The sequence below is a fragment of the Schistocerca cancellata genome, chromosome 3, assembly GCF_023864275.1.
Source record: "Schistocerca cancellata isolate TAMUIC-IGC-003103 chromosome 3, iqSchCanc2.1, whole genome shotgun sequence".
NCBI classification, from domain to species: Eukaryota; Metazoa; Arthropoda; class Insecta; order Orthoptera; family Acrididae; genus Schistocerca; species Schistocerca cancellata.
In genome coordinates, this window is record NC_064628.1 from 377,069,016 (window position 1) to 377,083,383 (window position 14,368).

General features: G+C 37.6%; 1 protein-coding gene across 1 annotated transcript in view; it reads left to right on the top strand.

Moving 5' to 3' along the window:
- Window positions 1–14,368, top strand: part of LOC126175066 (cell division cycle protein 27 homolog) — a 215,934-nt gene that overhangs the window by 188,771 nt on the left and 12,795 nt on the right. Inside the window, exon 14 of the mRNA XM_049921590.1 lies at window positions 3,348–3,504. Within this exon, the coding sequence (XP_049777547.1) occupies window positions 3,348–3,504 (157 nt within the window). The remainder of the gene's footprint in view (window positions 1–3,347; window positions 3,505–14,368) is intronic.

Sequence of the window (14,368 nt, forward strand, 5' to 3'; positions counted from 1 at the left end):
CCAGACATAACGTGCCACATTTCTGAACTAGGAGAATGGTTTCTTGTGATGTTGCAACATCACCCATCACTGTGAAAGGACCCTTGTAGGCATGTGCAGGACATGTCGATACAACATGAGCAACTGTCTGTTGTTCCCCACCACAGTCACAGGATGGGGATGAAGATTTGCCTCGCTTGTAGAGTGTGTCTGCACATCAGATGCGGTTCAAGGTAGTCTAAATTGCCTCAGGCTAATTGAATCCAGAGGTTTGTTCTGGATGTAGAGCAGCTTCAGGCATTGTGGGGAACCGTTTTGTTGCCATCAGTGGGATTGAATTCCGTTTCCATGAGAGTCCTGGCTGTGAAGAGAGTGGGATGTCTTGGTCTTAGTCTTTTTCGATTCACAGGGAATAAGTCGCCACTCTTGGAAGGTTAGTGTTATTAGCAATCTTCTGGTCTTCACACAGTGGCACACTCTTCCGTCTGATATCACGAGGTGGAATGTTGCTGAAGTTAGGTAGCCAGTATGTGGCAGTAGATTGTATTGACCCACTAACAATGTGCATGACCTTGTTAAGTTGTACGTCTTTTTTACATGTGGGCTATTAGGCCAGACAGGCGCACAGTACTCTGCTGCTGAGTATACCAAACCAAGATCTGATACTCGGAGTGTGTCTGCTGACGAACCCCAACGAGAGCCACAGAGTTTATGGCGAATGTTGTTCCTGTTTTTGAGCCTAACAGATGTTCATGTCAAGTGCTCTTAAAAGAAAGTGTCCTATCTAATGTGATCCCAAGGTATTGTGGATGCATATTATGATGAAGATTGTCTCCTTCAAAATAGTCATCTAGGGCTCTGTGTGCCAGTCTTTTGGAGAGATGACAAAATAAAACTTCTGTATTATTTGAGTTTGGTTGTAACCTCCATTTGCGGGAATAATGACTTAAGATGTGTAGATCAGAAGTTAGGATTTCTTTTCTTCAGTTCTTTCAAAAGTTTTGTGTTGGGTAGCTATTGCCCAGTTGTCTACATAGCCAAACTTTCTGGACTTTGGTGGAGCTGTGTGTGTGTGTGTGTGTGTGTGTGTGTGTGTGTGTGTGTGTGTGTGTGTGTAGATTAAACAAGAGAGGAGTAAAGACGGATCCCTGTGGCAAACTGTTATTCAATACTTTTGGGCAGCTACTGTCTTTTTCTGTAGTTACGGTAACTGTCCTTCCAGTTAACGTGTTATCAATTAGTTTAGTTGCCCATTTGCATGGGACAAGGTGCAATAATTCATAAAGCAGTCCATGACTCCAAACTGTATCTTATGCTACCCTTGGACTGGCGAAAGCAACTGATGTTTTCTGCTTCATTTGGGATCCTGCTTCAATAAATGTTGTTAAAGATAAGACTTGATCAGTGCAGCTGTGTCCTGGATGGAATACACCTTGCTCAAGAGGAAGGCTCTGAAAGATTAGTGGACTAATGCGATTGTATAGAATTATTTCAAGGAACTTATAAATAGTGCTCAACAATGTGACTGGGCGGTAGTTCTTAGGCTGATCTGGTGCCTTGTCGGGCGTGAGTATTGTTATGATTTTTGATTGCTTCATTTTTTGTGGGACTGAGCCAGACTTCATAATATGAGAGAAGAAATCTGGCAGCCATCTTTTTGCGCGTTTCCCATTATGCAGAAGAAATTCTGGGTGTATTCTGTTGCCTCCTGGTGCCTTCCCGGGTTTTAGAGTTTTAAGAGCTATAGCAGTTATAGAGGTAGTTCTCGAGAAGTCAAATTGTCCTTCATGCACTTTTTGAGCAATGTAAGTTTGTGTTGATGTATCTTGTATGAGTGTTATCCCTATTCCCATAACAAGAACAAAAAATATGGCTCCAGGCTCCTTACTGAATATTGTTTCTTGCAAATGTACGAAAGGGAGTAGCATAGGGGGCTGCAGCTTCAAAAAAGCAGTCTCCAGTGCTCTGCCGTTTGCAAACATTGTTGTGACCATGAATGTTAGAATTCACTCATGCTAGACCTCAATAAGGAGGAGGCTAGGAGGGATTACAACAATGCAGAAACCGTAAATGACAATATCTTTGCTGAACAGGAAGAAGCTGATACCCAGTTTGACTTGCCGTATGGACCAAAGTGGTCAAGCCGGCAAATTTTTTATGTGATTATGTATTGTGTTATACATTTATTAATTCATAGTAATATTCATTTTTTAAATATACATTTGACTGGTAAGAAATGACATTGTATTACAAAGGAGGTGTTCTTGCAGTTGTTAAACTTTGACTTCTTGCAGTTGTTAAACTTTGACAATTTAGAAGCACCTACCAGTTATAAACCTGTGATCTTGCCACTGTAACGTGGCCTTAATAGAAATGAGTAGCCCATTGATGGAAGGGCAGGGGGTGGTGGTTTTTGGTGATGTTTAGCATTGAGTATTATAAGCACCTACTGTATTCTTCCAAAAAAAATGTACAATGAAAATTACAATGCTAAAACTTGTTTTTTCGCTGATTTTTGTTAATAATTTGAGAATTTTACAGTTTCTTAGAAGCTCTGTATTTAGACAAGTATGTGATGCAAAACTTCATTTGAGTAGTTGAAATTGTAGAATATTTTATCTCTCCAAGGAAGGTCTGAGTGAATTTTGTCATGGATACAAGAGGAAAAAGTTTAGATTTAAAAAATTAGTGCGTCAAAATTTTACAGTTTTCCAGCTCCCACAAGTTAGCACAGGGTTCGTGAGATCAAAAGCTTATGAAAAGTTAATAAAATTTAGTTCTTTCGTAACGTCCAATGTACCTGCCGACAGGACTGCACATAAGTTTGAGGTGTTAAATTTCTTATTGTGACAATTGTCATTAATTTGTTGTTCACCTTTTAACGGGGGATTGTGGTAAAATATGATTTGTACCAGTGGTTACTTTAAGTATTATATTGCAGATAAACAATTACAAAGACTGTTTTGTTAGAAAGGAGATAAATCTTACGATGCCAAATCTCTTAGTCCTCATGTAAGACTAAGAATTCTACATGGAAGAAATAAACGAAAACAGTGATACAAATTAAAATCTCTCATTGCTGCCATTAAAATTATTATAGCCTGTTAGTATTAAGAATTATTTTAGTAGTTTTGCTAGAATATTGAATTCATATGACCATTAATATTACCACTCTTGTTAAGAAGTGGAGTAAAGAGTTCATTTGGCTTCAGTTTTGGTCAAATTCTTTCAGATTTGTGTTTATTTCACATATACTGCAGGAATAGTTCTCCAGTTGTTGGTTGTTTGTTGACAGTATTCTTTCAGTTCACAGTAACCAGTTTGTGTTGTTGTATCCACTTTATCATCTTTGGAAAATCTCTTTTCAGGTGCACAAAAAACTGGGTAATACACATTTAGCTTTAATGCACTTCAGTTGGGCCACGGACCTGGACCCGAAAGGTGCTAATAGCCAAATTAAGGAAAGCATAGATCCACCTGTTTATCGAAACTTGGAAGAAGAATTTGAGGCTACTAGGCACATGGGTAGGTTTCATAAGATTTATGCTTCTCTTCACAATTTTTTATTTTATAATTATCTTCAGTTTCATTTGAATGAATCAGAATATGGTAAGTCGCACATTAGCATGGTAGGTTGAGTAGACAAGCCCATAAATACGAATTTGAACACTATAACTTGTTACCAGAATAAACTTTCACTTTGAAGTTTCTGTACAACTTGGTTTTTGTAATAGATATAATCTCATGAATGCACGCATATGCACGAATGCACTCAGATGTTCATTTGCATGTGCACTATGAATAACTCAAGTACAAAAGCGTAGCTACATTGTTCAAATTTTACTCATACACTTGTCTACAGCAAAAAAGAAAAAAAAAAAACACCACCTCTCTGTATACTGTTATTTATATTCCTCGCAGTGATGAAAAGGTTATGGCCTATCAATAGTAGTACATGGATGCTCCAAAGAAACTTGCTCTTTTCCGTCCTCTTATTCAGAAAGTTGATAAAAAGTTTTCTGTAATCAGTCACTAGGTAGATAAGTGGGTCTTACATAGAGATACGCAAGACACTTTCTTCACAGTGGGTACCACAGTCATAAATTTGTTGAACAATGGTGACATTTTTCACTTAGGCCATATATTTTAATAAGATTTCTTAAAAGGAGAGGTCCCCAACAGTGGTATCAACTTTTTGAAACCATCTACACGGTGATGTAGGTTAAGGTCCAAGGTATCACACCCTGCAGCCATTCACTCTGGTGGGTCCTCATTTGCAAGTAATAGACGGGGCAGGGGAGGATCAGAATTTGATGTGATGCCGTACAGCTTTAATAATAGTAAAGTTAATCAGATTGTTGGAGTAGTGTAGCACTTCTCATGCGGTCCTCGCATCCAAAAGGTTGCGGGTTCATATCTTGTTTGGTGCTTTGGAATTTTTTATTTTTAAAATGTTATCGAAATGACTTCGATCTCTTTTTTTCAGTTAACTGCTTTAAATGTAATTTTTTTTTTTTTTCATTTCTATGCCTTTGTCATGTCATTTTAATCAGCATATTAACTGTTTCAGGTGCTCTCATTTCCTCTTTCTGTCATTCTTTTTTCACGTGGATTGTTTGTGCATATGAATTTTATTATTTTTATTTATCTATCACAATATTTGGACATTTGAGAATACCAATTTATCAGTTACAAAACAAAAGACAAAATAATATATTCATAATGACTAAGCAGTGATGTCAAAACTGTATTATTTGTTACAAGACATGTATTTTTTTGGATGGCAATCTTCATATAAACATTAAAACATAAGTTATTATTGCACTATGCACAAAAAAATCACAGATGAAGATGTAAACAAAATTCCTCCAAAATGGAAAATAAAAATAAGGATGCAATAACATGAGTGAAAATAGAAGATGATAAAAAGGAAGAAATTAAATCAGAATCAGTAAATAATAATAATACACCCCGTGGAGGCCCGGGAAAAGAATAGGCCTCTGGTCTGTTCTGCCAGTCGTAAAAGGCGACGAAAAGAACAAGCCACTAATAGGGCTAACCCCCCTTTTAGTGTGATTTGTTGGTTCAGGACAGAACTAATGAAGCCTCAGACAAGCGCTGTTGTGGTTGGGGACGACGCTTGAACACTATGCCCATCCACAATGGTAATGACGCTGCTAGCCACATGGAAAATGATTTAAATCCAAATAGAGGTGTTTTTCAGAATATGCTTCCTGCAACCACCCTAGAAGGAAAACAAAGACAGAGGATGGGATGGTCAGATGAAGTTAACTGACACCTCATGTTCTGTTATTACCAAGCAACAAACTTAGGAACCAACACAACTGGATACAGATCACAAGTATACACAACATTTATTACCAGATATCCAGAATTAAAATTTTTAACAGAACGACGACTGGCTGATTAGATCCGTGTAATAATAAAAAATAACAGGATACCCCAGTCAGAATTAGAAAACATCAAACAACAAGTACAAAAAATACTGGTACAAAATAATGTGCAATCAGAAGAAGAAGAAAATACAGTAATGGACTCAAACATCCCAGAGCAAACACACAAAGAACAACACGCATCAATTAAACGATCAGAGGAAAACGAAATCTTAAGACAGCCACCAGAACAATCACCAATAGAACACGAAGTGACACACATGTTAGATATAGAAGAAAAATTTCAGCTGACATATATAGAATACAAAGACACAAATACAGACATTAGACCATTCTTGCATAGACCACCAAATAACCCACAAGTCGAAACAACAATAACAACTATCAGCACAATCATACACAACAAAATAAATGAAAATACAACTATGGAAGAGTTCCAACTACTGATTTATATAGGAGCACTCACTACACTAAATATACACACTAGGCAGAGATCAGAACCAACCAAAAAAACAGAAGAAACCCACAAAACCAGCATGGCAACACAGGCTACAGATCATAATAGAAAAACTTAGAAAAGACATCGGACAGCTAACACAATTTATAAGAAATGAAATATCAGACAAAAAACAATAAAGGTTAGGTAAAATCTCACAACAAGAAGCAATAGAGCAATTAGATGAAAAGAAGCAGAAATTACAAGCATTGGCCAAACGACTTAAAAGATACAAAAAAAGTGAAAACAGAAGGAAACAAAACCAAACATTCAACACAAACCAAAAGAAATGTTACCAGACAATAGATAACACACACATTAAAATAGACAATCCACCAAACATAACAGACATGGAACTCTTCTGGAGCAACATATGGTCAAACCCGGTACAACATAACAGACATGCACAGTGGATACAAGCAGAAACAGACACATACAAGATGATACCACAAATGTCTGAAGTGATCATTTTGCAACATGAAGTCACCCGAGCAATTAATTCTACGCACAATTGGAAGGCCCCTGGAAAAGATAAAATAGCAAATTTCTGGCTAAAGAAGTTCACCTCAACACATTCACATCTAACTAAATTATTTAACATATCTAAAAAGAAAGATGATGAGATTTACCAAACAAAAGCACTGGCAGGTCGATAGACACACAAACAAACACACACAATTCAAGCTTTCGCAACAAACGGTTGCTTCGTCAGGAAAGAGGGAAAGACGAAAGGATGTGGGTTTTAAGGGAGAGGGAAAATTATTTAACATTTACATTGCAGACCCATACACAGTCCCTGATACACTTACACAAGGAATAACTTATCTGAAACCTAAAGATCAAGCAGACACATCAAACCCAGCAAAATATCGCCCCATAACATGCCTACCAACAATATACAAAATATTAACTTCAGTCATTACACAGAAATTAATGACACATACAACACAGAACAAAAAGGCTGCTGCAAAGGAGCACGAGGATGTAAAGAGCAACTGATAATAGATGCAGAGGTGACATATCAAGCTAAAACTAAACAAAGGTCGCTACACTACGCATGCATTGATTACCAAAAAGCTTTTGATAGTGTACTCCACTCATGGTTACTACAGATATTGGAAATATACAAAGTAGATCCTAAATTGGTACAGTTCCTAAACATAGTAATGAAAATTGGAAAACCACACTTTATATCCAAACAAATTCAAATAATATCACATCACAGCCAATACAGATTAAGCGTGGAATATACCAAGGAGACTCAATAAGTCCTTTCTGGTTCTGCCGTGCTCTGAACGCACTATCCAACATGCTAAATAATACAAATTATGGATATAATATTACTGGAACATACCCACACAAAATCACACATTTGCTATACATGGATGATCTAGAACTACTGGCAGCAACAACTCAACCAATTACTAAAGATAACAGAAGTAATCAGCAATGATATAAATATGGCTTTTGGAACAGACAAATGTAAGAAAAAAGCAGAGTCAAGGGAAAACACACTAAACAAGAAGATTACGTATTGGATCACCACAGCGACTGCATAGAAGCGATAGAAAAAACAGATGCCTATAAATATCTAGGATACAGACAAAAAATAGGAATAGATAATACAAACATTAAAGAAGAACTAAAAGAAAATATAGACAAAGACTAACAAAAATACTGAAAACAGAATTGACAGCTAGAAACAAGACAAAAGCTATAAATACTTATGCTATACCAATATTGACCTACTCATTTGGAGTAGTGAAATGGAGTAACACAGACCGAGAAGCACTCAATACACTTACACGATCACAATGCAACAAATATAGAATACATTACATACATTCAGCAACAGAAAGGTTCACATTAAACAGAAAGGAAGGGGATTTATCTACATAAAAACCCTACATTATGGACAGGTAGACAATCTAAGAAAATTCTTTATAGAACGAGCAGAAACTAGCAAAATACACAAAGCAATCACTCATATAAGTACATCAGGTACACCATTGCAATTTCATAACCACTTCTACAACCCTTTAGATCACAAAACATCAACAGATACAAAGAAAGTAAATTGGAAAAAGAAATCACTACATGGCAAGCACCCGTATCATCTAACACAGCCACACGTCAATCAAGACGATGTACTGGAGAATGTTGAATACAAATTATACTGGAACAGAACCATTACAGCAGATAAAACAACACCACATAACAAACCTGACATCATACTCACCAATAAAAAGAAGAAATTAACACAACTAATTGAAATATCCATACCCAATACAATAAATATACAGAAGAAAACAGGAGAAAAAGTTGAAAAATACATCCAACTGGCTGAGGAAGTCAAGGACTTGTGGCATCAGGATAAATTTGACGTACTATCAACTACAGGAGTCATACCACACAATATCCACCAGTACATCAACGCAATACAGCTACGTGCAAACGTATATATACAACTACATAAATCTGTAATGTTCAATTATCCGAAAGTTCCTAAATGCAATGAAACATATACCATACAGGTAAAAGGAAGTCACGCTTGATAAAGGTCTGTGTCACTTTCCATTTTTAACCAGACATAACGTCTGAGAAAGAAAAGAAATAATAATAATAATAATAATAATAATAAATTATCATGCACAAAGGTTCTGCATGGGAAAGAAATGAGAGGAAGAAAAAATTAGAGCAATTTAGAGAGTTTAATGTGCTTATTAAAATGTTATAACAAAGGACTGGAAATAAAAAAAAAAAAAACACATTTAAACCATTCAACTGAACAAAAATAATGATCAGTTGTTTTGATAAAGATTTAAAAATAAAAGGTTTCAAAGCACCGAACGAGGTACGGACCCACAACCTTTTGAATGTGAAGACTGCACGATAACCTTTACTCTACAGAACAGTGCAGTTACTGTTATTATTTTTAAAGCTGTAGAGCAGCATGGAAAAAAAATTCATCATTCACTTGCAAACGAGGGGCCACCAGGGTGAATGGCTACAGGTTGTGATACCTTTGACCTTTACCTACATGACGCTGTAGATAGATGGCCTCAAAAGGGCAATTCCAGCATTGGAGATCTCTCCTTGTTGGTTTATGCATTAGTTTTGACTTTTCATTTTTGAGTGTGTACCCATAGCAAAGAACTATACACATGAAAATTGCAGCAAACTTATTCATGGCGGTTTACAAATTACATTGTTGTGGTCATTTAACAGTACAATTTGTAAACCATTGTTAACTGTAGCACATAATGTGAGTTTGTTGCAGTTTTCATGGATGTAGTTTCATCACATGGGTAAATATTTGAAAAGGCCTTTGTCGAAGAAAAACTAAGTTCAGACAAAGACAGTAGAAAGTGTGATTAGACCCTGGCAGCAAACAAAAAACCTTACCTTCAAGAGTCGAACAACAATGACAGAAATTAAGAATCACACAGGATATAATTCACACACTGGCAAAACATCATTCACTGTGTGTGTGTGTGGGGGGGGGGGGGGGGCGGAGAGAGAGAGAGAGAGAGAGAGAGAGAGAGAGAGAGAGAGAGAGGGGGGGGGGGGGGAGAGGGAGAGAGAGAGAGAGAGAGAGTGAGATTTTCTCCCTTATGGAGGCAACACAATACCTTGAGAACATTAAAAGACAAGTGCAGGCAAAACCACACACACACACACACACACACACACACACACACACACACACACACACACACACGAAAGCACGCAAACACAACCCACACGAGTGCAGTCTGTGGCAACTAAAGCCACACTGTGAGCACAGGCATACTGAATCATAACTAATGGTATACAGAGAACAGCCTCATTGTATTTCATTGCATTACATTATTTTGTAATGATGAGGATTGTGTCATTTTAACATAAGTTTTCAATTCCCCCCCAGTTACGACTTCGTATTTCATATCTAAAAATTCATCTGTTGAGCAGAAGGAGTCGTCGTCCAGAAATTCTTTTAATTTGTTTTTAAATGTTGGTTGGCTGTCTGTCAGACTTTCAATGCTAATTGGCAAATGATCAAAGATTTTTGTGGCAGTATAATTTTCCCCTTTCTGTGCCAAAGTCAGATTTAACCCAGAATAATGAACATCATCTTTTCTTCTGTTGTAGCTATGCACTTAGCTATTTTTCTGACTTGGGATGGCTTATTAACAAAACTTTAAGTGAATATATGAATTGAAAAAGTACTGTGAATATCTCGAGTGCCTTAAATAAATGTCTGCAAGGTGATCGTGGATGGGCACCATCTATTTCTGATACACACTTTAGTGCAACGAATAGTTTTTCTCTTAATGATGAATATGATTCCACATGAAAGCAGGGATGAAATGGGTATATTAGGCTAATTTACCCATTTGTTTATCTCCAAAATTTGCAATAACTCTAATACTATAAGCAACTGAACCTAATCGTTCCCGCAGATCATCAATATGTTTCTTCCAATTCAATTTCTCATCAATGCAAACACTCAGAAATTTTTAATATTCTGCCTTTGCAACAGACTTCCGTTCACAGTTTGTATTTATCAATGGTATAATGCCATTTAATGTACAGAATTGTATATACTGTGTTTTCTCAAAATTTAATGCAAGTCCATTTGCAGAGGACAGCTTGTGATTACTATACTTATATCATCAGCCAAGAAAATAGCTTTGGGTGTTCATGAATATAGAGTGGCAGAAGAACAGTATTGAACGAGGTGGCGCAGTGGTTAGCACACTGGACTCCAATTTGGGAGGACGAAGGTTCAAACCCCTATCTGGCTGTCCTGATATAGGTTTTCCGTGATTTCCCTAAATTGCTACAGGCAAATGCTGTGATGGTTCCATTGAAAGGGCACAACCAAAATCCTTCCCCACCCTTTCCTAATCCGATGGAACCAATGACTTTGATGTTTGGTCCTCTTCCCTAAATCTACCTAAGAACAATAAGGGACCCAAAACTGAACCCTGTGGGACACCATTCTTGATACCTCAGCAGTTAGAGGGCTCTTCTGATTTTTGCACACTATCTGCACTGTTAATTTTAACCTTCAGCATTATTCCCGTTAAATATGAATTAAACCATTTGCGCACTGCCCCCCTTGTATCATACCACTTTATGTTGTCTAGAAGACTTTCACGATTCCCACTGTCAAAAGTCTTTGACGGATCACAAAGTATCCCAATGGATGATGTTAGATTATTCAGAGCATTTAATATTTGATCATTTAAAGCATAAATAGCATTTTGTGCTGAAAAGCTTTTCTGGAGACCAAATTGGCATTTTGTTAGTACTTTAGTTTTACAAATATGTGAAAGTACTCTTTAATGCATCTACATCCATACTCCGCAAGCCACCTGACGATGTGTGGCGGAGGGTACCTAGAGTACCTCTATCGGTTCTTCCTTCTATTCCAGTCTCGTATTGTTCGTGGAAAGAAGGATTGTCGGTATGCCTCTGTGTGGGCTCTAATCTCTCTGACTTTATCCTCGTGGTCTCTTCGCGAGATATACGTAGGAGGGAGCAATATACTGCTTGACTCCTTGGTGAAGGTATGTTCTCGAAACCTCAACAAAAGCCCGTACCGAGGTACTGAGCGTCTCTCCTGCAGAGTCTTCCACTGGAGTTTATCTATCATCTCCGTAACGCTTTTGCGATTACTAAATGGTCCTGTAACGAAGCGCGCTGCTCTCCGTTGGATCTTCTCTATCTCTTCTATCAATCCTATCTGGTACGGAACCCACACTGCTGAGCAGTATTCAAGCAGTGGGCGAACAAGCGTACTGTAACGTACTTCCTTTGTTTTCGGATTGCATTTCCTTAGGATTCTTCCAATCTGGCATCTGCTTTACTGACGATCAACTTTATATGATCATTCCATTTTAAATCACTCCTAATGCGTACTCCCAGATAATTTATGGAATTAACTGCTTCCAGTTGCTGACCTGCTATATTGTAGCTAAATGATCAGAGATCTTTCTTTCTTTGTATTTGCAGCACATTACACTTGTCTACATTGAGATTCAATTGCCATTCCCTGCACCATGCGTCAATTCGCTGCAGATCCTCCTGCATTTCAGTACAATTTTCCATTGTTACAACCTCCCGATATACCACAGCATCATCCGCAAAAAGCCTCAGTGAACTTCCGATGTCATCCACAAGGTCATTTATGTATATTGTGAATAGCAACAGTCCTACGACACTCCCCTGCAGCACACCTGAAATCACTCTTACTTCGGAAGACTTATCTCCATTGAGAATGACATGCTGCGTACTGTTATCTAGGAACTTTTCAATCCAATCACACAATTGGTCTGATAGTCCATATGCTCTTACTTTGATCATTAAACGACTGTGGGGAACTGTATCTAATGCCTTGCGGAAGTCAAGAAACACGGCATCTACCTGGGAACCCGTGTCTATGGCCCTGTGAGTCTCGTGGATGAAAAGCGCGAGCTGGGTTTGACACGATTGTCTTTTTCAAAACCCATGCTGATTCCTACAGAGTAGATTTCTAGTCTCCAGAAAAGTCATTATACTCGAACATAATAAGTGTTCCAAAATTCTACAACTGATCGACGTTAGAGATATAGGTCTATAGTTCTACACATCTGTTCGACGTCCCTTCTTGAAAACGGGGATGACCTGTGCCCTTTTCCAATCCTTTGGAACGCTACGCTCTTGTAGAGACCTACGGTACACCGTGGCAAGAATGGGGGTAAGTTCCTTCGCGTACTCTGTGTAAAATCTAACTGGTATCCCATCAAGTCCAGCGGCCTTTCCTCTTTTGAGCAATTTTAATTGTTTCTCTATCCCTCTGTCGTCTTTTTCGATATCTACCATTTTGTCATCTGTGCAACAATCTAGAGAAGGAACTACATTGCAGTCTTCCTCTGTGAAACAGCTTTGGAAAAAGACATTTAGTATTTCGGCCTTTAGTCTGTCATCCTCTGTTTCAGTACCATTTTGGTCACAGTGTGTCTGGACGTTTTGTTTTGATCCACCTACCGCTTTGACATAAGACCACAATTTCTTAGGATTTTCTCCCAAGTCAGTACATAGAACTTTACTTTCGAATTCATTGAACGCCTCTTGCATAGCCCTCCTCACACTACATTTCGCTTCGCGTAATTTTTGTTTGTCCGCAAGGCTTTGGCTATGTTTATGTTTTCTGTGAAGTTCCCTTTGCTTCCACAGCTGTTTTCTAACTCGGTTGTTGTACCACAGTGGCTCTTTTCCATCTCTTACAATCTTGCGTGGCACATACTCATCTAACGCATATTGTATGATGGTTTTGAACTTTGTCCACTGATCCTCAACACTATCTGTACTTGAGACAAAACTTTTGTGTTGAGCCGTCAGGTACTCTGAAATCTGCTTTTTGTCACTTTTGCTAAACAGAAAAACCTTCCTACCTTTTTTAATATTTCTATTTATGGTTGAAATCATCGATGCAGTAACCGCTTTATGATCGCTGATTCCCTGTTCTGCATTAACTATTTCAAATAGTTCGGGTCTGTTTGTCACCAGAAGGTCTAATATGTTATCGCCACGAGTCGGTTCTGCTTAACTGCTCAAGGTAGTTTTCAGATAAAGCACTTACAAAAATTTCACTGGATTCTTTGTCCCTGCCACCTGTTATGAACGTTTGCGTCTCCCAATCTATAGCCGGCAAATTAAAATTTCCACGTTTTCAAAAATTTGGGATATAGCTGTCAGAAGTTAGATTTGGCGGTAGTTGTTAGCGTCAGAGCTGTTTCCTTTTTTTCTCTTTCAATGGTCTAACAGTAGCATATTCCAGTGTATCTGAAAATTGCCCTGTTTCAGTGAGCTGCTGCATATGTGGCTGAGAATCCTACTTACCTGTTGGGAACAAGCTTTTAGTACTGGGTTGGAAATGCCGTCAATTCCACATGAGCTTTTACTTTTGAGTGAATTTATTATTTTCCTTATGTCAGTAGGAGTCGTAGGTTGAATTTCAGTTTTATCAAACTGCATAGGTATTGCCTCTTCCATATACAGCCTTTCATTTTCTAATGAATAGCTGGATCCTATTTTCTCTACAACACTCAGAAAATAATTATTAAAAATATTTTCTGGTTATAACTTTTTGTTAAACTTTTCATTGAGTTTGATAGAAATACATTCTTCCTGTACTCTCGGTTGCCCTGTTTCCCTCTTAACAATATTCCAAATTGTTTTAATTTTATTATTAGAGATGCTAACTCAGACATAATGCACATACTTCTGGTCTTTTAATAACTTTTTTAATACAGTGCAGTAGCTTTTATAATATTTGACTGGTTCTGGATCATTACTTCTAGCTAGAAGATACATTTCCCTTTCTGTTTACAAGACATTTTTATCCCTTTAGTAAGCCATGGGTTTTTAGATGGTTTCTTACAATTGTTTTTTCACTTTTTTCTTTGGGAAACTGTTTTCAGATATACTCACAAAGGTATCATGGAATTGG